The sequence below is a fragment of the Galleria mellonella genome, unplaced genomic scaffold, assembly GCF_026898425.1.
Source record: "Galleria mellonella isolate WM207_F2 unplaced genomic scaffold, CSIRO_AGI_GalMel_v1 utg103, whole genome shotgun sequence".
Taxonomy (NCBI): Eukaryota; Metazoa; Arthropoda; class Insecta; order Lepidoptera; family Pyralidae; genus Galleria; species Galleria mellonella.
Genome location: NW_026441966.1, coordinates 2,144,592 through 2,167,505, shown reverse-complemented (window position 1 = coordinate 2,167,505; position 22,914 = coordinate 2,144,592). Strand labels below are relative to the sequence as shown.

Sequence of the window (22,914 nt, the reverse complement as noted above, 5' to 3'; positions counted from 1 at the left end):
GGCGTCTTGGGCAAAATTTTAACGGTGCCCTTTAACGAGGAAAAAAATTCTGTACACTAGTGCTCCCCTTAAATTGCGGTGCTCCTGAGCACTCTGACGCCTGACCGCATCCTCTACGGTCGGTACTGGGTATGAGTATTAGGAACTTATTCGTACCTGTCTATTGCCATTATAATTCATCAGGTAACTACAGAAACAAATCTATATATATATATATATATATATATATATATATATATATATATATATATATATATATATATATATATATATATATATATATAAATAAGAATTGATAGGAAAGGAAAATAAATAAATTCTATTTTTAAAAGTCACAGTAAACTGTTATAGAGTGGTTTCAATAGCTTAAATATGACGAAATTGAAAAATTTATGTATCCTACCTCCTAAAATCTTTATTTCCTAATTGTTATTTTTTTTTCTTGTCTTAGTGATTGATTATTGATTACCTTGCCTTTTTGAATGATTGTTATTTAAACTTTTAAACATTATAAAACTATGTGTGTATATGTATTTTCACGTGTTCATATTGTATCTGCTACGCCTAACAACTTTTGTGTTCTCCGATTGTAAGTATTACCATAAAATGTTTCATGCCAGAGAGAGTTACATTCCTGGTGCCTTGTGATACGGATTCTTTGAATACCCAGTTCAGGCACCAGTTCTCTACAACTTTGATGTATCTATGGTATTATTTTAAATGTTTCATTGTACTCAAAAAAGTTGTGAGATAAATAAATAAACTTTATTATTATTATTGAAAAAAACCTCAACAATTAGTAATAAATAACACATACCTATATGCTCATCAACTTTTAAAAAACAGCTAAGTATATCAACTTTTAAAAAAAAATTAAGGATTTGACAGTACAGTTGACAGTGTTGAGGTCGTGTCGAAAAATGAGTACTGTTTAATTTTATTCGTTACATATATAAAAATACAAAATGCAAGGAATCAATCAAGGAAACCATTCGATGCCCAACATGCGCGCGAGCACCGCCAGCGAAGCGGACATCCGTCGCCTCCGCAGTTTGTCTTTGTCACAGATCAGGAAACACGCCGAGTTCGCTGAATACAACCATAAGCCCACACCCTTTGTTAGTTTCACCAAAATTATCTATATGTTCTGTATTATACAATAATTGGCGAAAAATGAAATAACAAATACTAAACTCCGAAACAACTCGCCATCAAAATGACAGCATAGTGGTTTTCTTTTTACTTTGTACTGACTTTGTACAAAAATCGATTGCTTGGGTACCTCTATCCCATTCGTGTTTCAACTGTAAAGCAGTTGTGTTTGCATAGGTGTGTTTCGGTTTGAAGGGTGGGATATGGCGTGAATTTACTGGGTACAGAGGAATAACATGCGTTGCCATTCCTGAGTCCTCTGGAATGGCAACGCATGGGGGTATCATGGGCGAAACAGTATACTCTGTTATGTCCATGGTACTGCTCATGTCTATAGGCGACGGTTACCACTTTCCATCAGGTGGGCCGTCAGCTTGTTTGCCATTCTAAGTTGTAAAAAAAAATGAAGAGGTTATTTCCCATTGTCAACAGTATACCACGACAAATGGGCTAACTGACCTGTCTGATTATTTGATTAGTATTATTTTGTTTAGTTCCACCACTATAAGTATGTGTGTAACTGCCAACATTCGAAGATTGATTACCACTATTACCTACCAGAAGTTCCACAACTTCTTGTTATTTGTTGGCAGTCACAAACATACTAATAGTTGTTGAAATAAAATAATTCTAAATGTAAGGTAATGCTGCCAGTATCTTGGGTACGCTGCCTCGATGTGGTGCGTTTGAGGATTACTTATAATAAGTATTAGTATTTAAGGAATTTTATATTAACTTTAATTTTAATAAATAAATAACTAAAAAAGCTATCTTAATTATTAAATAATTCTAAACAAATAGGTAACCAGTGATATGGACTTCCAAAAGAAAACATCTGTTAGAAATAGATATATTTTCATACAGCTATAAACTACTGGCCGGTTGTAATTTAAAAAGATATGTTTTTAAATTTAGTTGACACACTGTTTAAAACAATCGTTGCTATTCTGTATTTGCTCTTCTATTAAATTTTGTCGTACTTTTATGTTGTGTTTATCCTATTCCCTTCCACAACGGAAATATTAGCTGATATCTCAAGCTGAATACCAACAACATCTAATTCAGAAAAATATTGATCTTTCTTAATTTTCACATATTAACTTTCGTTAGTACCTCGCCAGCTTATAGCGTTTTTTTTTTAATGGATGATAATGGAATGGTAACCTCACCCGCGCTATCGGTATACACCGGCGAGGCACCAGTGAAGGGTGATAGGTGAGGATGAAATAGGTCAGTTAGCCCATCGTGACGAATTCAACAAGAATTGTTCACGATGGTTTCCAGGGGGAACCACGTGGAGGTCGACCTAATAGGGTATATTGCTAGCAATGGAGCTGTCAAACTCCATTGCTAACAATCCCTTTCCCCCCAGTTTATAGCGTTAGTGTAAACAGGGTTGTCATAACATTTTCATTCATAAAAAATGCTTCTGACTACTTTATTAGGGTTTTTGTCATGAGTGTATTTATTTAATAATTATAATAATGTAGTAATTGATTTTTTTTCCTTTTATTAGAACATCCGCTGGATCTACGGCTACAATCCGAAAGTGGGTGTGATAAACTTAAACGATAAGGGTAGTACTACGATATTCTACGCTGCGTCGAATTGTGCAGTACTGTATAACTGGACCACCAATCAAATGAGGATACTGCAAGGACACGTATGGCTCAAACTTACATAATTTGTTTAAAAAAGATTTTGTTTTTTATTATAGGTGATAATGAAATAGTAACCCCACCCGCGCTATCGGTATACACCGGCGGGCCACCAGTGACGGATGATAGATGAGGATGAAACAGGTCAGTTAGCCCATCGCGACGAATTCAACGAGAATTGTTCATGATGGTTTCCAGGGGGAACCACGTGGAGGTCGACCTGATAAGGCATATTGCTAGCAATGGGGCTGTCCAACTCCATTGCTAATAATCCCTTCCCCCATAAAAAAAAAAGAATTTGACTTGGACACGATTTTTTTTTTTTTTTTTTTGATGGGTGAATATGGTATGGTAACCCCGCCTGCGCTAACGGGATACGCTGGCGGAGCACCAGTGAAGGGTGATAGATGAGAATGAAAACAGGCCAGTTAGCCCATCATGATGAATTCATCAGGAATTAACCATGATAGTTGACCAGGGGGAACCGCGAGGAGGTCGACCTGGTTGGGTATATTGCTAGCAATGGGATTCTCAGTCCCCATTACTAACAATCCCTTTCCCCCCAACTTGGACACGATTAATACAGAACTAACGTAGGATTCCGGTTTCAAAAATTAAAGTTAGTTTTTATAACATAACACAAGGATCAAACTAGCATGGCTAACCTGATGGTAAGTGACTACCGCTGCTCATGAGCATCTGCTACACCAGAGAAATCGTAGGTGTGCAGCCGCCCTTTTAAAAAGTGTTTTTAGTTTATAAACTTTGTTTACATATATTTAAATACACTATCGGGATTGCACTGTGTCGTCCTGTTATAACCACGACGTGGTGCAATCCAACTCTAATCGAAACGTCGGCAATAAAAAAGCAGCTATGTATTATTTACCTGCAAATTTTTTTATCGTGTAGTCCCAATAGCGTATTTAATATACTTTTTTGACTTGAAGGTTACGAATGGTAACGAAGGCTATCGATTTTACAATTTTATCATTTAGATTATAGGGTTTTCTCTGTTTTATATTACACTATCCTTTTTTTTATCGAGGGGAAAATCTTCAGAAAGAGACCCACCGCCAGCGGGATGACGGTGGGTACTGTGAGATTTTTACCCACTAAAAACCACCTCGGTATTCCTCTCAGCGCCGTGTGTCGATGACTGGGACTCGCGATTTGCAGTCGTCCCAATCACCGGCAATGCCACCCCATAACAGGGCCACTCCGAGTGACACGCCGGGAATACGCAGCGCGCCGACTCCCGGATCTCCACCTCTAGTTGGGCTTTGGAAGTGTCCCGCCTTCCGCTGCCCGGAGATCCATATTACACTATCCTAGTGTGCGGAGAAAAATGACAATTACTTTTAAGAAGTGAATAAAGTATTCTTTGGTAATCACCAAAACTCTTTAGATGATTGCTTTATCTGTTAAATGATAAATCATCATACTATTTTATATCAACAATGAGATCAGCCGAATAGAAGTACTAACTTAGTTATTTGACGTATTGGTGAATCATGGTTAAGAATATCAAATTGATTATTTCAGAGGCACGTGGTGTCATGTATCGCATCAGATAGGCAAGGCAAATGGCTTGTAACAGCAGACTCAGGTCCTGAGAATATAGTTATAATTTGGGACAGCAGTAATAATTTTCCACAAAGGACATTATTCTCCCCCCATCGTGATATTAAAGTTTCAAGAGTTGCTTTGAGTGCAGACGCAAAGTATTTATTAACTTTAGGATACAAAGAAAAGGCAGTGCTGTTTTGGTGGATTTGGTCTTTCGGAGAGGATAAACCCCATGGTAAGACTGGTTTACGTAAGTTGAGTATAGGTTGTTTACGTCGAATCAAAACACTCGCAAGCTATATCATATAAATGTAAATGTATTTACTAGCGACCCGTCCCGTAGCTGGTCATCAATATCTTTACTTAGTAGACCATCGAGTTGGTTTATATGATTTCTTTAATTTCGTGCTTTCGCGGCTTCTTTTTTCAATAAAATATAAACCATCTTACTCACTGATAATATAGCTTTATATAGATGAAAGAATTTTTAAAATCATTTAAGTGTGCTTTGGATATATCCACTACAAAATAATCTTCCCTCCTTAAAAAATTTGTTTTGACAAAGAAATATTGATTTCAGCTGTTTTAGAAGTAAATTTTCGAGACTCCGTTGTGGCGATGGATTTCAATCCTTACAATTCCGAACAATTTCTGTTGATGTCAAAAAGAGATATATTCATAGGAGTATCTGGTGTTAGTAGTCATTTTAATTAAAAAGTTACATTACTTAAATTAGCGACCTTTGTTTTGGTCCGAAAGGTTAAGAAAGCCAGAATCAGTTATAACACAACAGGCGTTACACTTCACTTCCTAGAAGTATCAAAGCCCTATTGTTATCCCTAGATAACACTATCATAATCTGCGTGTTTGTTAATTGAAATCTGCGAAAGTGTTAAACGGACACATAGCTATATAGCATATATATATGCAATATAGCATAGTTCCTATAATCTATGGACCCCAATAAGAAATAAATATGACATGTGTTTTGCATGAATAACCGAAAATATACAACAATTATTTATTATCTCTGTTCAGAAAATATTTGTCATGGAGAGAGGAGAGAGGAAAGAAACTGACAAATATGAATTAAAAGTAAGGAAGCTAGAAACAACAATAAGCCCAGATTTTGGGAAGCTGACCTGCTTCACTTTCGTGCAAGACACTGCTCAAATCCTGGTTGCCACGAGCAGGGGTGCCGTGCTCGTATTTGGATACACAATACAGTACCAGCAGAAAATACAACCTACGAGTTTTGAGAATTTGAGATTCGTAAAGGTTTTCAGAATCGAAAAGTATAAAATAAACGTCATCACAAGTATTGATGGGTAAATATTTCTTTACAATTACACTTATCAATTATATAGTTTTAGAGTATAATGCTGTCATATGGTCTCCCCAGTACAGCACTCATATTGATAGATTGGAAGCTATTCAGCGGCGTTTCCTTCGTAATTTAAGTTCAAAGCTTGGCATGAGACGTAAGCTATCTACAAATGAAAGTCGACTAATTTTTTTGGTATTACTATGTTAAAATCTAGACGTTCAATCCAAGACTTGAACACGCTATATAAAATTATAAACGCAAAGTGGGATGCTATCGATCTGTTGAGCCATGTTCCGTTTAAAACTGGAGGTAATAAGATAATACTAAAATTATTTCATGTACCTTATTGTAATAACAATGTAACTTTCAATGATCCTCTGTTCCGCATGTGCAGACTGTACAATGGTTGTAATGAATTGGACATTTTTGCTTATAGTTCACATTCTTTTCTTATAATGGCAAAAAAAGTCTCTGAATTTAATATATAATTGTTCTCATTTTCTATTGTTATTGTATATAATATTGAAACTAGTATAAGCTAACGCTGTGCGTAGCAATTAACGGTGTACAATTTAAAAATAATTACTTAGTTATAAAGCTTATTATAGTGAATGTAATGTGAATTGTATTACTGTTGCTGTGCCTAAATGAATAAATATGGCTGAAAGTAAATTCAGAAAATCATAAAACGATCACAAGATAAATAATCATTAAAATTGATTACCAATTGCCGAAGATTTCGCATAATATAATCATGTAGGTTGTAATTATTATACAAGCTGTAATTACAATAAATAAAATCTAAATCAATTCAAAATATATTCAAAATGTAAGTACAAGAGAAAGAGTAAATGTCTATAGTTTTTTAATTGGATGATAATGGAATGGTAACCACGCCTGCGCTAACGGTATACTCTGGCGGGGTACCAGTGAGAGATGATAGTTGAGGATGAAAGCAGGTCAGTTAGCCCATTTTGATGAATTCCACAAGAATTAATCATGATGGTTTCCAGCGGGAACCGCGTGGAGCTCAATCTGTTAGGTTATATTGCTAACATTGGGTTTTTAGACCCCATTATTAACAGCCTCTTTTCCGCCAATATTGTAGTCTGTTGCATTGTAAAAAAAGTCTTTATGAAAAGGTTTTTTACTACTATTGAACTCGGTGAGCTATCGGATAAGTTATTTATTTCTATATTTTTATTGAGTTCTATTGAAATGCAACAGGTTACGTATTCTATACGCTGTATAGTCTGCTTTCTTTTCCAAGGGGCGACCAAGGGAACTTAATAGTCGAGGGACAGCAGTCCCTTTTAAAACATCACAAAAGCCTGACTGTGATTGCCAATCCGCCTGCCAAGCGTGGTAACTACTAGTAAAACCCAATAAGAGGAGGTCTAAGTTCACCAGCGAATAACTAACGGCTGATATGATGATATGTATTCTGCATTGTGATTGCCAGAGTGATAACAACAGGAAACAATGGTGGTGAGATCCACTTCTACGACGAGCAGATGAAGCTGCTGTACTGGATCCACGGCTTTCAAGTGGACAACGTGCGTCACATTAGCTTCAACATCTCGCCAAGAAGCTACCAGATATTTGACCCTGAATGTAATAATAAAATAAATAACTATACATATCAATCATTCGATTAACCAATTTCATTATACAACGAGACCTGCAATCAGGTATACGACCAGTCTGATTATAAGCGGCCATGTGAAGATGTTTCATAGATATTATATTTTTACAACCAGATTTTGCTCCATAACTAACATTTTGTTGCTCCGCAAAGAAAAATAACTGCTTCTATTGTCGCGATTTTAAAATAGAATCTACATAAGAGTAAACCGTATAGATTGGAAAAAGAATTGTGAAAATCGACTTAGAAATGGCGATGTAATCGCATATCATATTCTTTTCTATTGTTAAACCATGATGCCCCATTGTTGAGCAAAGATCTCTCCTATCTCCTTCTAAATGGTCCAAAAGTTATCTGTAAGAGATTGCTCTAGCGATAAGATCGTCTTTGTACCTACTTTTGTGTTATATTATCTATATTTTATGCTACTGTATTTCATTGGAATTTTCCAATTGTCATTGTACTTATATTTTTTTTTTTGTTTTTGGAGCAATAAAGAGTTAAGTAAATAAGTTCTTATTCTACACTAGCTCAAACCAGTCTCTTATGAGGGTATGAGAAATTTAGCAACCTTGTGTGTTTTTAATGAAGGTAACAAACCATGCCTCTGTTGGGAAAAAGTAGTACCAGAGATAGACCCCGAGACTGGTCACTTGAAACAGAAGTTACTCAAGCAACAGTTGCCCAGCGACGCCTCCGTTGGAGGCAAACCGATCATCGTTCGAGATTTTATCGTGTGTAAGTAATATTCCTTTTGGGTATATACTCTTAGTATCCTATAATGTATCAAAACTTTAAGTAGACTTACATAAAAAAAAATTCCAACTTAGTTACTAGAAATGATAGTTTGATAACCTGAAGGAGAATAATATTTGAAACAAGTTACAGAAAGCTGAGGAATTTTTTTTTTTCATGGATGATAATGGAATGATGACCCCGCCTGTGCTATCGGTATACACTGGCGGGAAATCAGTGAGGATGATAGGTGAAGATGAAAAGGCAGGTCAATTAGCCCATCGTGACGAATTCAACGATAAATTAGTCACGATGGTTTCCAGTGGGAACCGCGTGGAGGTCGACCTGATAGGGTATATTGATAGCAATGTGGACTAAACTCCCCATTACTAACAATCCCTCCCCCCCCCCCCCTACAAAGCTGAGGAATTGTCACTTCTTATTTGGACTGCGATTGCCAACACGTCTGCCAAGCGTGGTTGATACTGGCAAAGTCCCCCCTTATGGGGGGAGGCTTAAGTTCAGCGGTGAACAGTTAACAGCTTGATATGATATAATGAATTGCATTTTATTGAATCACATTTAGAAGGAATGACCACCTTGTAGTAATCTCGCAAATCGAGTCTTGAGAATGTAACTCAACAATACCATCTGCGTATCCCACACACGCAAATGGCGTGACGCTTTCATGCAGTATAATAAGCATCACGGTATAACTCTCAAATGTCCATTGTGTTGCGATGTCTATAGGCGAAGGTCACAATTTTCACTAGGTGGACGGTAAGACGCACTGACCGATTAAATGACTAGTGACCAACATCTATCAGTGGGTCGAGGAGTTTGATATATTTACCAGAGGGAAACTTTGTACAAAAGTCGTTTGCTTGAGTATCTCTGTCCCATTCGTGTTTCAACCGTGAAGCAGTTGTGTTTGCATGGCTGTGTTTCGGTTTGAAGAGTGGGATATGGCGTGAATTTACTGGGTACGGAGGAATAACACCCAAGTCCTCAGGAATGGCAACGCATGGGGGGTGTCATGGGTGAATCAGTATACTCTGTTACGTCCATGGTACTACTCATGTCTATAGGCGACGGTTACCACTTTTCATCAGGTGGACCGTCAGCTTGTTTGCCATTCTAAGTTGTAAAAAAGAAAACATAAGTTCCTAATACACGTAACAAAATACTAAAAAGGCATTTTTTAAAATGAGAGAACGTTTTGGTGGGAGAGAAGCCAAGGAATCGACAATATAAATATACAGATATCATTGTATTTTTTTTAGTATAAAATTAAAGATTATTTTTATTTTTATGATAATAGATGATTTATCTATCTATTACAGGCACCCTCAACCAAGGCGTAGGTTTTGTTGACTTCGTCACCGAGAAGCTGGTTACAGTGCTGGACAACAGAGTAGCGCATGCTTTATCAATTTCGGTTCATCCTGAGAAGTAAATAAAATTTATATATATATTATTTTTCAAGAAATTGTTATTGTCATAATTAAAATGTTCCACAAAAATTGTCAAATTGTTTGTCATGCCACAGATAATATAATACTATACTAGTACAGATACATCATCTTGAACAAACAAGTGAAAAGCTCTAAGTCTGTTTATTCTTCGGCTTAAATTTTAGTTTTCATATGTACGCTAGATGCCGCTACTTTCTTTGCCGCTCGCCAGCTCAAGCTAATAAATTAATTTACCGATGACTACTAATTGCGTAAGCAACCTATAGATGGCGTAAATCTCTGTGGTATTTGCTAATCTTGTGGAATGTTCTACCTATACATATAAATAATAATAACCTATCTATTTGAATCGTTTTGGCGGTCTCGTCTTGCGTTTATACATATTATAGACTTATGGAAGCATTAATAGTAAATCGCGACTAGTATCGCCATCTATTAAACTTTTTTCCGCGCGGCCATTTTTTTTTCGTAATCGTGTCATACTAAGTATCATAAAAAATATTCGTAGAATCGCCGATTAGATGGACGAGCGACCTCAAATGTGTCATAGGATGTTGATGTATGCATTCGCATGTATTGACTTCCTGCAAGATATTAATAGATTCTGCAATATAGTAGTGGACAGTATGACTAATGATGATGATAAATTATCGATATTATATATGAAGAAATATGATCATTTTTTTTTATACAACTTTGAATCGCAAACAAGCCGATGGCCCACCTGATGGAAAGTGGTAACCGTCGCCTATAGACATGAGCAGTACCATGGACACAACGAAGTAAAAACCTGTTATAAATATAGTTATTTTGAAATGAAAAAAAAGAAGAGAAAGTAATTACTGTAGCCTATTTGGGTCACTGAGACACACTTGGTGAAAACATATTTTCATATTTTATCTTTTGTTTTATATTTAAAAAAAGTGTAAATAATCTAATTGTATTACAAACTCATTTGTTAATTTACGTGTGTCATAAATGGCTCAAATAAAGTATTTATCTATCTATCTATCTAATTTAAATATGATATATTTCAGGCCATTTGTGTGCGTAGGATATGCAGACGGTATCGTTGAATTATTCGATTTTTTACAACACAAATCATTCTCAAGACTCGATCTGCGAGCCCACTACAAAGTGGTCATTCCTCCTAAATGTGATTCAATAAAATACAATTACGAAGTGACAATTCCTCAGCTTTCTGTCACTTGTCTTAAGTATTCTCCTTCAGGTAACCAATGTATATATACGTTAACTTAGAGCTTAGAGTATTTAAAATATTTATCTGAAAACGAGCGAGAGAATAGAATAGAATTTTATTGCTAACTGTGTACATACATATAGCAGTAACTATTGCTTTGAATTTGACATGAGAGGAGAAGGCTTGATTTGGGACAATAGAGTATAAATCATAACGACCGTAATATGTAACATATATACGATATAGGTCATTATGACAGCACTGTCTGTCACTCCGATTTTTTTCCTTCCTTCCTTCCTTTTTTACCTATACTATTACCACGCTTACCTTTGTATAGGATACTATCACCACCAAGCCAACTACTTGTGTATGATGTCGCTTCAAGAGATAAAAAGGACATGTTTTTTTTTAATGGGTGATAATGGTATGGTAACTCGTCTGCGCTATCGGAATACACTAGCGGGGTACCAGTGATAGATGACTAATGAGGATGAAAGCAGATCAGTTAGCCCACCGTGACGAATTCAACTAGAATTAGCCACGATGGTTTCCAGGGGGAACCACGTGCAGTTCGACCTGACAGGGTATATTGCTAGTAATGGGGGTATTTGACCTCATTACTAACAATCCCTTTCCCCCCAAAAGGACATGTTGATCTTCGACATATAGATATATGAATTACTAACTATATCCCGCAGCTTTGTCTGAATCATTATATAAAGAAACCTATGTTTTAAGTTAGAATACAACTTATTCATATTTCATTCAAATCCGTTCAGTAGTTTTTGCGTGAAATAACAACAAACATTCATCCATCCATACAGACTTTCGCATTTATAATATTAGTAGAAATATTTAATAAATGACGGTATTTTATTAAGAGCTTTGTTTGAATCGAAGCATTTGGCGTTCCATTGTTTCTGCCTACTCTAATGGGAGACAGGCGTGACAAATATGTATGTATGGTATTTTATTCAACAGGTTTTCATCTCGCATGTGGTTTAAATTCTGGTGAACTATTATTCCTTGATCCAAGTACTATATGTATATTAACTGAGACTCCATTCAAGGACACCAGGCATGCGATAAAAGAAATTACATACAGCTGTGATTCTTTGACCTTAGCTTTTTCAGTAAGTGGACACAACTAAGTATACATCTATTTTCAATGGATCCTTTACGGACAACGTTATTAATTATTGCCACCGGAGGGAAAAGGGATTGTTAGTAATGGAGATTAAGAATCCCATTGCTAGCAATATATCCAACCAGGTCGACCTCCTCGCGGTTACCATACCATTTTCACCCATTTAAAAAAATCCTTTCCCCGGTGCCACTAGAGTAAATATCTACTTATTGTGTCATATTGGCGAAACAGATAGTTTTTTTTAGTATTTGTTAGATATAAGAGCGCTAGCAGGAAAATAAGTTTTTATTTAATTTATTAATTTACTAATAGAATAGCAGTATTGAGAGAAAACAGACAAACTTAATTAAAAATATATGGCAGAGAGATTGGAATTTTTTTTTACAAGTCTGTCATTAACTGTCTACTACTGAACATAAGCGCCCATGAGGGGTTTTGCCAGTCGTTACTACGCTTGGCAGGCCGTTTGATAACCGCAGTCAGGCTTTAGAGATGTTTTAAGAGGTATACTACTGTTCATTCCTTGCCCTCCTTTATTCGCCTCTTACGACACCCACGGGAAAGATAGGAGTGGCCTATTCTATGCCGGAACCTATACGGTTACCAACCAGTACATGATTAATACTTTGCTGACCGGGGGAAAGGGATTGTTAGTAATGTAGACTGAGAATCACATCGCTAGCAATACACCCAACCAGGTCGACCTCCTCGCGGTTCCCCCTGGAAACTATCATGGTTAATTCCTGATGAATTCATCATGATGGGCTAACTGGCCTGTTTTCATTCTCATCTATCACCCTTCACTGGTGCTCCGCCAGCGTATCCCGTTAGCGCAGGCGGGGTTACCATACCATTTTAACCCATCAAAAAAAAAATACTTTGCTGACCGATGACGAGTAAACTCGTAATTATACTAACGTGTACAAGTAGATACGTCTTCCTACCACGACGGGCAACACCGTTTGGAAATCAAAGCGTTCAAGACCAAAAAAATACTTTTTTTTATACAACTTAGAATGGCAAACAAGCTGACGGCCCACCTGATGGAAAGTGGTAACCGTCGCCTATAGACATGAGCAGTACCATGGACATAACAGAGTATACTGTTTCGCCCATGATACCCCCCCATGCGTTGCCATTCCTGAGGACTCAGGTGTTATTCCTCTGTACCCTGTAAATTCACGCCATATCCCACCCTTCAAACTGAAACACAGCCATGCAAACACAACTGCTTCACGGTTGAAACACAAATGGAACAGAGGTACCCAAGCAATCGACTTTTGTACAAAGTCTCCCTTTGTATTTAGGTTTTTATCACAATTTTAGTTTAATTCCAAGGATTTCAACCATGACAGAATTCCTAGTTAGCAAAGTGTTAATATTCTATTATTATTTTTTTGCCTGTAGGACCATTTTTTATTAATGTAAAATCCATTTTGCGAATAACAGTAGGTATTCCTTCTTTCAGGATGCAGGCAAAACTGTCGGGGTATATAAATACAATTGCACTACGCATAAATGGAATTTCATTGGAAAACATAGAGCTCATTACAAAGACATAACAGCCATCTTATTCTTGCCGTACAAGACCGAAAAACAGGAGTATCAACTGGTGTCTTTCGGTGCAGACAGAACTATGGTGGAGTACGACATAGCGAACAGTTCAGACGAGTACTTGGAGATATTCAGTCTGGACCGCATGGATCAGACTGCGGTGCCACTGGCCGGGATTGCGTGGCCGGGGTTAAAAAACTTGGACCCTGCGGTGCATCGTACCGACATGCATTTGATACTTGTTGCAAATGACGAGGTAATTGGCCTGGTTTTGAAATTAATTCTCCTTTTAATATATTAAATACTAGCGGCCCGTCCCGGCGTCGCACGGGTAGACATTTTTAACATTTCCCTGCACTGCTCTACTCCTATTGATCGTAGCGTGATGAAAAGTATACTATAACCTGCCCAGGAGTATGAAGAATAATTGTACCAAGTTTCGTTACAATCCGTCGAGTGGTTTTTGTTTCTATAACGAACATACAGACAAACAGACAAAAATTTTATTGATTGCATTTCTGGCATCAGTATCGATCACCCCCTGATAGTTATATTGGAAATATATTTCACGTACAGAATTGACCTCTCTACAGATTTATTATAATATATTAAATATAAATAAATTTGTCCTTTTAATATATAATAATTTACCTGTTGTATATGCTGAATACGCTTTCAATCATATCATCATCATATCGGCCTTTAACCGTCCACTGCTGTCCAATGCATTTTCACCCATCAAAAAAAAAACCTCATTAGAGTTCCTCGGTAGGAGCCAAAGGAGGTTACCAGAATTCTTAAAAATGTAGAGTGACATCTGGGGACTACGGTAAAAGATCTTCGGTAGTAGATTGTTATTAGACTCTAGCTTGTCATTTCGTTTACTCGACCACTATGCTCCTATAAGTTTATTGTCGCAACACTCGGACTATTTTTTCATAAATGAAAAACTAATAGCTCACCTGACAAAGAGTGTTTAACATTTTTATCTACTCTATGCAACTATATGATTCCAGTACAAATACAAAATAATCAACTGTGCAACAACAATGACCATGTCGACGGTCCTGGGTCCTTGGTACGAGCACCCTGTGCGTAAGATGCAGCTCATTTCCAAGACAGAGGAAGGCGAAGAGCTGCAGTATCTTTTGTTTGCCACCAAAAACGTTATAGGACTACAGAAAATGCCGTTAGACGGTAACCCTTGGAAACATGTTGGGTTGCTCGGACATCCTATACAGGTATGTGGATTTTTAAAGGTTCATAGTTGTTACTTGAAAGTTGATAAAACATTTTTTTTAATATTATTTGCCCGCAATTAATTGATTTGAATCTGTGTTTTTACATTTATTAATTATTTACAGTTAATAAAAAAAATATGAAAATTAAATTAGTCTAGATTCTAGACTGTAAGTTTGTTATTGCCATCTATTAAATTTTTTTCGTTTGGCCAATTTTTTTTTCGTCATTGGGTCCCCCCTGGTTTAGTTGTGTATGAAAGAAAGTGACTACAAAACAGTGTTTATTTGTTTATAAGTACCTAATTAATTATATTATTTGTTTCCACGTGAAAGATTATCGAGATGTGCTTCCGTGAGGATAGTGGTACTCTGTTTACTATTGGAGCCAAGGACAGTTGTATGTGCCAATGGGCTGCTAATTACAGGTACCTTACAATTTAAATAACTTTGTAACTAGATTTATACGTAAAAGCACAACAAACAAAATTTATTTTTATATTTATAATATTAACAAAGAAAGGCAAGTCTACTCATGAATCTAATATCTAAAATCTAGACTAATATCAATACCAATCCAATCTCTTACCAATGACAATTTTATACCGCACTCATGAAACACAGTAATGTAATGTAAATATGATTCTTTCTTCCGCGCTTAGCCTCTCATTTGGGTCATCGTGCGTAAAGTCGTGGGTAGTACATCCAGCCTAGCTCCCCCCAGAAGCACAGAAGTCTTCTGGGATCTTCACAGGCCTCACGGAGTGAGTTTACCGTTCCGAGGATTTCTAAACGTTAAGAGGCTACAGCTTCACATTTCATAATACTGAATCACATGCACAATCACATTTCATAATCATGAGCAGCCGTTACTTCGGCGTCAGAATAGCCTCGACGTAGAGAGCTGTCTGTGGCTCCTATTGTGTATAAATGTTTGTTTAATGGACAATGGCCAGATGAATTTAAACAATGATAGGGACAATTATTGTCCCTATCATTGTTATAAAGTTTTTCCTATCTAGATATAATAGACGTTTTGATAGTTGTTTATTCAATGTTGGCACGGCTAATTTCGATTGTCTGCAATCAGTAGCCTGTATCCATCTTTGGTTTTGTATGTCAGTGAATCTTTAACGCAACCATGTTCGAAACTGCTGGATTCTTCGTTCTAGAACCCCTTTTAGCTAGCTCGTCTATGGCATCGTTACCATAATATCCACTGTAACTTTCAGATTGATTGGTCCCTTATTTAATTTTATAAAAAATAATTATTGTAATTAATATTCAGATCAGTGGACTCAACGACAAAGTTGGGCGGCGAGAATCTAGACCCATATTACTGCTTGATTGAAAATGGTCGTCCGGGCTGGCTGTTCCAAGAGATCAGAGATCTCTTCTACTACGTTCAGATATTATGTCAGGGGACTTTCTCGCCGGCGATGCGGCGCGTCAAGGATTATATACCGATTGATTCATTGCCTGATCTGATGAGGGCATTAGGCTATTTTCCGTCTGAATATGAGGTACTTATTAGATTTTTTTATTGTAATTTATAGGACACTTAGATCGTACACAACACTTCTTCAAAAGCTTGGTATAAGAAGCATACGGCTTGTCTTTTAGTTACTACTTGGAAGTCTGCTGTATACCAATTGCGAGCTTGAAGGAAACTTAATTGATTTTTTATCAACAACTAATAAGCAACCTAAAGTTCCACTTGATAGTTGGTCGTCTATACATGGACTTGAACAAACACCATGAACATACATATAGTGATGCCCATGGTATCCTTCATACATTACTATTCTTATGGGTTATGCAATCACAAAAATTTATTTTCCACAGTCTAGGTTACTTCTGAACTTTACAGGTAGAAAACTTGATAGTGGAAGCGAAATATAAGGTCTACCAGCGGATACCATGTACAGAGATTGACTTTGAAGAGTTCGTGAAGCTATATTTGAACCACCGTCCTGCGTTCGGATACAATTATCAACAAATTCGCAATGCGTTTCGCAACTTCGCTACGCTTCAGAAAGAGACGTATATGATGTACCGCGATGATTTTATTGATATGCTCGGTTCCTATGGTAAGTAAATATGTTATTTTATGTAACATTGTTTTTAATAAATTAAATAGGCACCAACTAAAATACCGATCTAATTTTAGTCAATACACTAACGCGTCACCCTCACACAAGCTCTGCTCGTGGTGTTTTAACGTCATAACTATCGGTTTTTATGGGTGATAATGGAATGGTAACCCCACCCGCGCTATCGGTATACACCGGCGGGGCATCAGTGAGAGATGATAGGTGAGGATGAAGCAGGTCAATTAGCCCACCGTGACGAATTTAACTAGAATTGTTCACGATAGTTTTCAGGGGGAACCACGTGGAGGTCGACCTAATAGGGCATATTGCTAGCAATGGGGCTACCAAACTCCATTGCTAATAATCCTTTTCCCACATAACTACCGGTTTAACTAATGTGTAATTCGATAAAGAAAGCTCGACTAGTTTCGAGATCAAATCACATTTAGATTCAACACTAGGAGTAGTAAACAAGCATAAACTCGGATCTCTAGGTTCACCTAAGAATTAGTCGATAGTGTCAAGTTTTTGGTCTTAGCCTATAAAAAAAAAATGTGATTTAATTACTATTTTAGTCAAATTAAGAAATTGATCTAAGTAACCTAAATAATAAATTGTTTAGGTGAATGCTTCTCCCGCGAGTTGTCATGGTACCTTCTCTCCATACTGTCTGGACAGAGTTTCGACGATCGAGCAACAAATGCTGAAGATGACTTCTCATTTATACCAGAGGTACGAAGAATATTGTCACATCTCTTAGGAATATATTTTATGTTTTATTCTTTTAGTAGTAGAATAAATGGAATAGCAACGCATGGGGAGTATCATGGGCGAAACAGTATACTCTGTTATGTCCATGCTACTGCTCATGTCTATAGGCGACCGTTACCACTTTCCATCAGGTGGGCCGTCAGCTTGTTTGCCATTCTAAGTTGTATAAAAAATAAATAAAGAGCAAATAAATAAATTTAATGTTGATGGTACGTATGTAATGGTACAATAATACTTTTCCAACATAAGTTTTGGGAAAGACACTTCACTAGAATCGACTCTATGATTTGGTTATTATTTGATTAGGTTCAACCGTTCGGAATAAAATTGGTTATACGTCGCCTAATATATAGAATACTGAAGGGAAGGGATTGTTAGTAATGCAGACTACCATTTCCATTGCTAGCAATATATCCTGTCAGTTTAACCTCCACGTGGTATTCCCCTGTAAAGCATCATGCTGAATTCCAGGTGTACTAATCTCAAGTGTACTTATTTCATATTCACCTATCATACCACACTGGTGCCCCGCCAGCGTATAGCGTTAGTGGAGGAAAGGTTATAATTTTAAATATCATCCCTTAAAAAATATTATAGAATATTAGCTTTTACCTACGACTTCGTCCGCGTGACCGGGATATATTTACTGGCTGGGGAAAAACAGCCTTATCCATTCTATACAGTATTTACATACCAAATTTCATTGTGCTTAATTAAGTCGTTAAAGCGCTACAAAGTAACAAACAAACACACTTTCACATTTATAATATTAGTAAGGATTGGTTGACAGCAAAGCCGCGGGATACTGATAGTCAATTATATCTAAACAAAAAGTTTCATAAACTCTGTCATTTAAGAGTTTCCTCTTGTCGGTGCAACTAATTCATGCATCTTCTTCCAGCCAGCTCTATCCCATGCCATATCCTTAATTTCCCCGTACGACATGACACCTAGTGTTTCTTTTATCTGTCCCATGTAGTTATTCCTCGGTTTTCCTCTTCCTCTTTTGCCCTCTATTTTTCCTTCTACTATGCTCTTTAAAAAATCGTCATATCGTATAAGATGGCCCAGCATTTTGCCTCTTCATAAACTAATAAATCTAAATATCGATTTTGTAAATTTAATAGTGTAAATATTCTACATCTAATTTTTTGATTATTTTTTTTTTCTCTAGGAAATAACATTCAGTCATTTGGCTACAAATATAATGGGTATACAAGATGCAGACAATCTGTCCGAGCAATTCTCGGCTATGGAGTCGCTAGGCTCTCAGACGATGTCCTCTGGCGAATCCGAAGAAAAAATCAACTGATTTATAGAATTTATTATATCTCTGTTCTCTTATATTTATATTAATTATACACAATAAAATTAATAAACTAAAATATACATTCAATTGTTCGTATTTTTTACTGCTTCGTTGATTAAAATTATATTGAATGGTAATGAATAATTCTAATCAACTAATTGGTAATATTATTTTATAATATTATTATTTAGTTAAGCATATTTATTATTTATTAATAGAAACAACCATACAGTTTCCACTTGTTATTGTACTCACACTGCCCGCTGGTAATTATTGCTTCTTCCCACTCAGGGTTTGTTAACAGAGTTAAGCCTGTTGTACAATTTTATTAATTATAACAATGTTATTTTTGTGTACAATAAAGTATAAATAATATGGACGCTGTTAAAAAATCACGCTTAATTTTTAAATAGATCGGCAATACACTTCAAGTATCTGAAAAAAGGCGATACTATCTGATTTTATTTAGATTGAGAACAATTACTGTTCTTAATTTCGATTGAGAAAAAACTTTTTTTTTAATAAATAAACTTCATCAACCTGGCACAACCTATCGATGTAGCATTTTTCACCCAAAGAATTGAGCTTATAGGCACTTATTAAAGTAGATTATCTGCAAATACATTGCGAAAGAATGTGTTTCAACCGTGTTAGTGCCACTGATTTTTACTTTTTTTTTTATCTACTAAAAAATGCCAAATAAATCTTTGTCGTGATGTCATTTACCCTTGTCTGTAAAAAAAGACTGTATCTCATTGAAAAATAACCCAATTTTAATAATTTTTCTAGGCCGAGCTACGACAACTGATTTCACGAGTGCTATGGCGCTCGTGGCACTTTTATTAACAATGCGCACGAGCGCAATGGCGCTCGTCGGCATTCAAACGGTTAAAATTACCCGTTGGTAAACGCTTCAAGCGATGTTACGATTGGCTTTCAAACAAACAACAGGAATTTATCCTCTAAATAATAATTAAATACGATGGCGATATAAATGACAACCACCAAAATGCTCTTGAAGTTTCCGTTTGAATAAAGTCATACAAATAAAAACATATAAATTACATATTATACATTGTTTAATATTGTGAATAAATTTTTTTTTCTTGCAAGATCAATGTCATATATCTGTGGAAATATGTTTAATTAATCAGACACTAGGCAAAGAGTGAAAAGGCCAACTTTCACTCTGTAAATGCTAAATTGTGTATAATTATTACATTAATCCTTACAATTAATACTATACTATTTAAGTCACATTAAAATTTCAATATATTTACAAAATTAAATTCCATTGGAAAATAAAATATGTGAAATGTTGCATTGCATAAAATTATTATAGTCAATAGATGGCAGAGTAAACATTTGCTAATGGTGCCTCCTACATAGTAAATGCTCCGATATTCACATATGGCATAAAGGAATTAGAAATTCACTAATTCAGATTGAAATTTATACATATAAGTAAATAGGCGAGTGTTTCTTGTGTGTGTGTGTGTGTGGAAACAGTGTGGAATCTTAAAAAAATTGATTGACTGACATTACATATTTTATACAGTACATTATTACTTAAAACATGGTGATTTGTTAATTCATATTACAGAGTAAATTATTTTTAATTAACACCATGATTACGTTCCACACAATCCGATCCCAAAACTCAAAATCAATCTATAGGACAGAAATCAACTTGTGTGCAATTGTTAATTGCTAATAATTATCCCATGTTTAAACTGAGTTCATGCGTGTAAACATCAAGTCGCCTGCAGCACAGCTTCTGTCCTGATATGCAGAATTAGGACAGTATAGGCACTTTAGCCATTTGTAATTGTCTATTAAGGTCCCCCAATTAAAATTTATTTTAAATTGTCATTGAAGTATAAATTGGCTTATAATACAATACCATAAAGAAATAAATTCAATATTTGATAAAATAACTGATAGTTCTTTACTACATAAGGTCATAGCACTATAATTGATTAAATTTTAGTGCTATTGCCTTGACAACAGTGGGATCATGTTACATAATTTATGTCTCAATGTTTATTAAACTTATTACTGAACCATTTTTAGTATTAAATTATTTCAAATTACACCCTGCATGGACTTATGTACTTTGTTAAAATATGCTTCCAAAGGCACAAAAAATTTTTGATTGTAACGAATGTGTTAATGTTACATTTCTATATTATTTGTACTGCCACTCACTATATGAATCCAAACATGAGATTGTCTTCAGTCATATAAAATCTTTTTGCCAAATTAGAATTTTTTAGGGTGAATATTTTGCATATTAATTACTCTACCATTATCCTGTTTCACATGTTACATACCATATTGAGTATATTTACATCAATACTTGCATAGAATTATTATTGTGGTTTTATCCCAATTCATTTCAACAAAATCACTATTAGAAATGTATTGTAGTCATAGATATATAATCACTAAGAAAATATCAATAAAATGTTAGAGGTATACACTTATATACATTTATAATTATTAGGATTTAAAATGACAGATTTGGCACAAGTACAAAGTTGTATGCAATTCCGCCCGCCAATGAATTGATCAATTAGAACTATTCAAGTTATAATTGTTTGATTCAAACTTTAGTTATTATACATCAATGACTTTAACATAAAACTAACTCATATAATGATATCACTGTACAACTCAAAAATTAAATTGGCTATACACTATTAAGCATACTAATTATAAATTCAAGCTAATTCACAGCACTTCACTAGTTAAATTCAATAGTCAGATTGCATTAGTCTTTAATTCGTGGGACTTAAATATCCCTCTTCCTAAGCTTGCCTCAGTCAGCTTTTAATCGCTTAGCGGGTGTTGTGGTGCCACTGCTTTGCGAGTTTGAATCTTCAGAGAAGTTCATATGAGTTGATGTGAATTCTGTGGGTCCTTGGGAATCACTCACTGTAGAAAAACCTGTAACGTAATTAAAATAAATGTAAATATAAATAAACATTACTGATTTTATTAATCTAGGTGTTTCTGTGTATATATATGCAACTTAGAATGGCAAATAAACTGACAGCCCACCTGATGCAAAGTAACACCTATAGACATGAACAAGATTATGGACATAACAGAGTATAATGTTTTGCACATGACACTCCCCATGCATTGCCATTCTTAAAGACTAAGATGTTATACCTCTTTAGCCTGTAAATCCATGCCATATCCCACCCTTCAAACTGAAACAACCAAGCAAACACAACAGCTTTACGGTTGAAAAATGAATGGGACAGAGATACCCAAACAAACTACTTTTATACAGTCTCTCTGTATTTACAAAAGAGATGTATATTATTTAGAAATAAGTAACATTTCTGGTTTAGCAATTTTTCAGGTTAAACAAGGTTAGAGATACAAAACTACTAAGAATAAGTAAGCTAATCACAGTGTTGTTATGTAGGCAAACAGGAACAGGAAGATATGAGATAAATTCGAAAAATTTAAAATTAATTACATGTGTTAGAGTCTTCTGCCATTCCAAAATTTGAATTAGATGAGTCGTGCATTTTTTTAGGCGTCAATGTGTTCTCCTTATTCTCTCGTTTCGCTGCGTGCTTCTTCTTCTGTTCATTTGTAGATATTGGAACCCATTTATAGATTTTCATAGTTGTTTCACCGATTGTTACCCATTTTTTTTCCCTGAAAAATGACATAAAATTTAAATGCCTATTTATCTATAAAATTTATAAGTATTGAATAATAATATATTTAATAAATAAACTTAAGTTACAATAAAGAAATTAGTCAACTCTTACCAATGGCGAACTTTTTCAACAGCCTGCATGACTCTTTTGATATCATCTTTTACACGATTTCTAGTCTCAGCGCGTACTGATCGAGACATTTTGAAATAGAATCCCTATTAATTTATGAGAAACGTGCAGGCTGAATTTACAGTCAGTTATAGCAGTCAATTTAAAGACTATAGCCTAAATTAGTGGAAATGGAAATGAATATAAATCGAAAATCCGCCATTAATTAGAATTGACGAAATATGAATG

At 35.5% G+C, this 22,914-nt stretch overlaps 2 protein-coding genes across 2 annotated transcripts; one reads left to right on the top strand and one right to left on the bottom strand.

The window, feature by feature from the left end:
• Positions 1–786: 786 nt before the first annotated feature.
• On the top strand, positions 787–18,954 carry LOC113515717 (cilia- and flagella-associated protein 251-like). The gene is made up of 17 exons (XM_052903036.1): positions 787–1,118; positions 2,669–2,815; positions 4,356–4,614; positions 4,960–5,072; positions 5,418–5,707; positions 7,169–7,320; positions 7,943–8,089; positions 9,430–9,538; positions 10,599–10,792; positions 11,744–11,895; positions 13,378–13,719; positions 14,480–14,704; positions 15,038–15,129; positions 15,990–16,224; positions 16,572–16,791; positions 17,417–17,526; positions 18,740–18,954. Exons 1-17 carry the CDS (start codon positions 966–968, stop codon positions 18,875–18,877), a joined length of 3,078 nt encoding a protein of 1,025 aa, XP_052758996.1. The 5' UTR covers positions 787–965; the 3' UTR covers positions 18,878–18,954.
• LOC113517794 (B-cell CLL/lymphoma 7 protein family member A) lies at positions 18,875–22,914 on the bottom strand. The gene is made up of 3 exons (XM_026902533.3): positions 22,669–22,914; positions 22,368–22,552; positions 18,875–21,823 (listed from the first exon to the last, which is right to left on the bottom strand). The coding sequence occupies exons 1-3, from the start codon at positions 22,755–22,757 to the stop codon at positions 21,696–21,698; spliced, it is 402 nt and encodes a 133-aa protein (XP_026758334.1). The 5' UTR covers positions 22,758–22,914; the 3' UTR covers positions 18,875–21,695.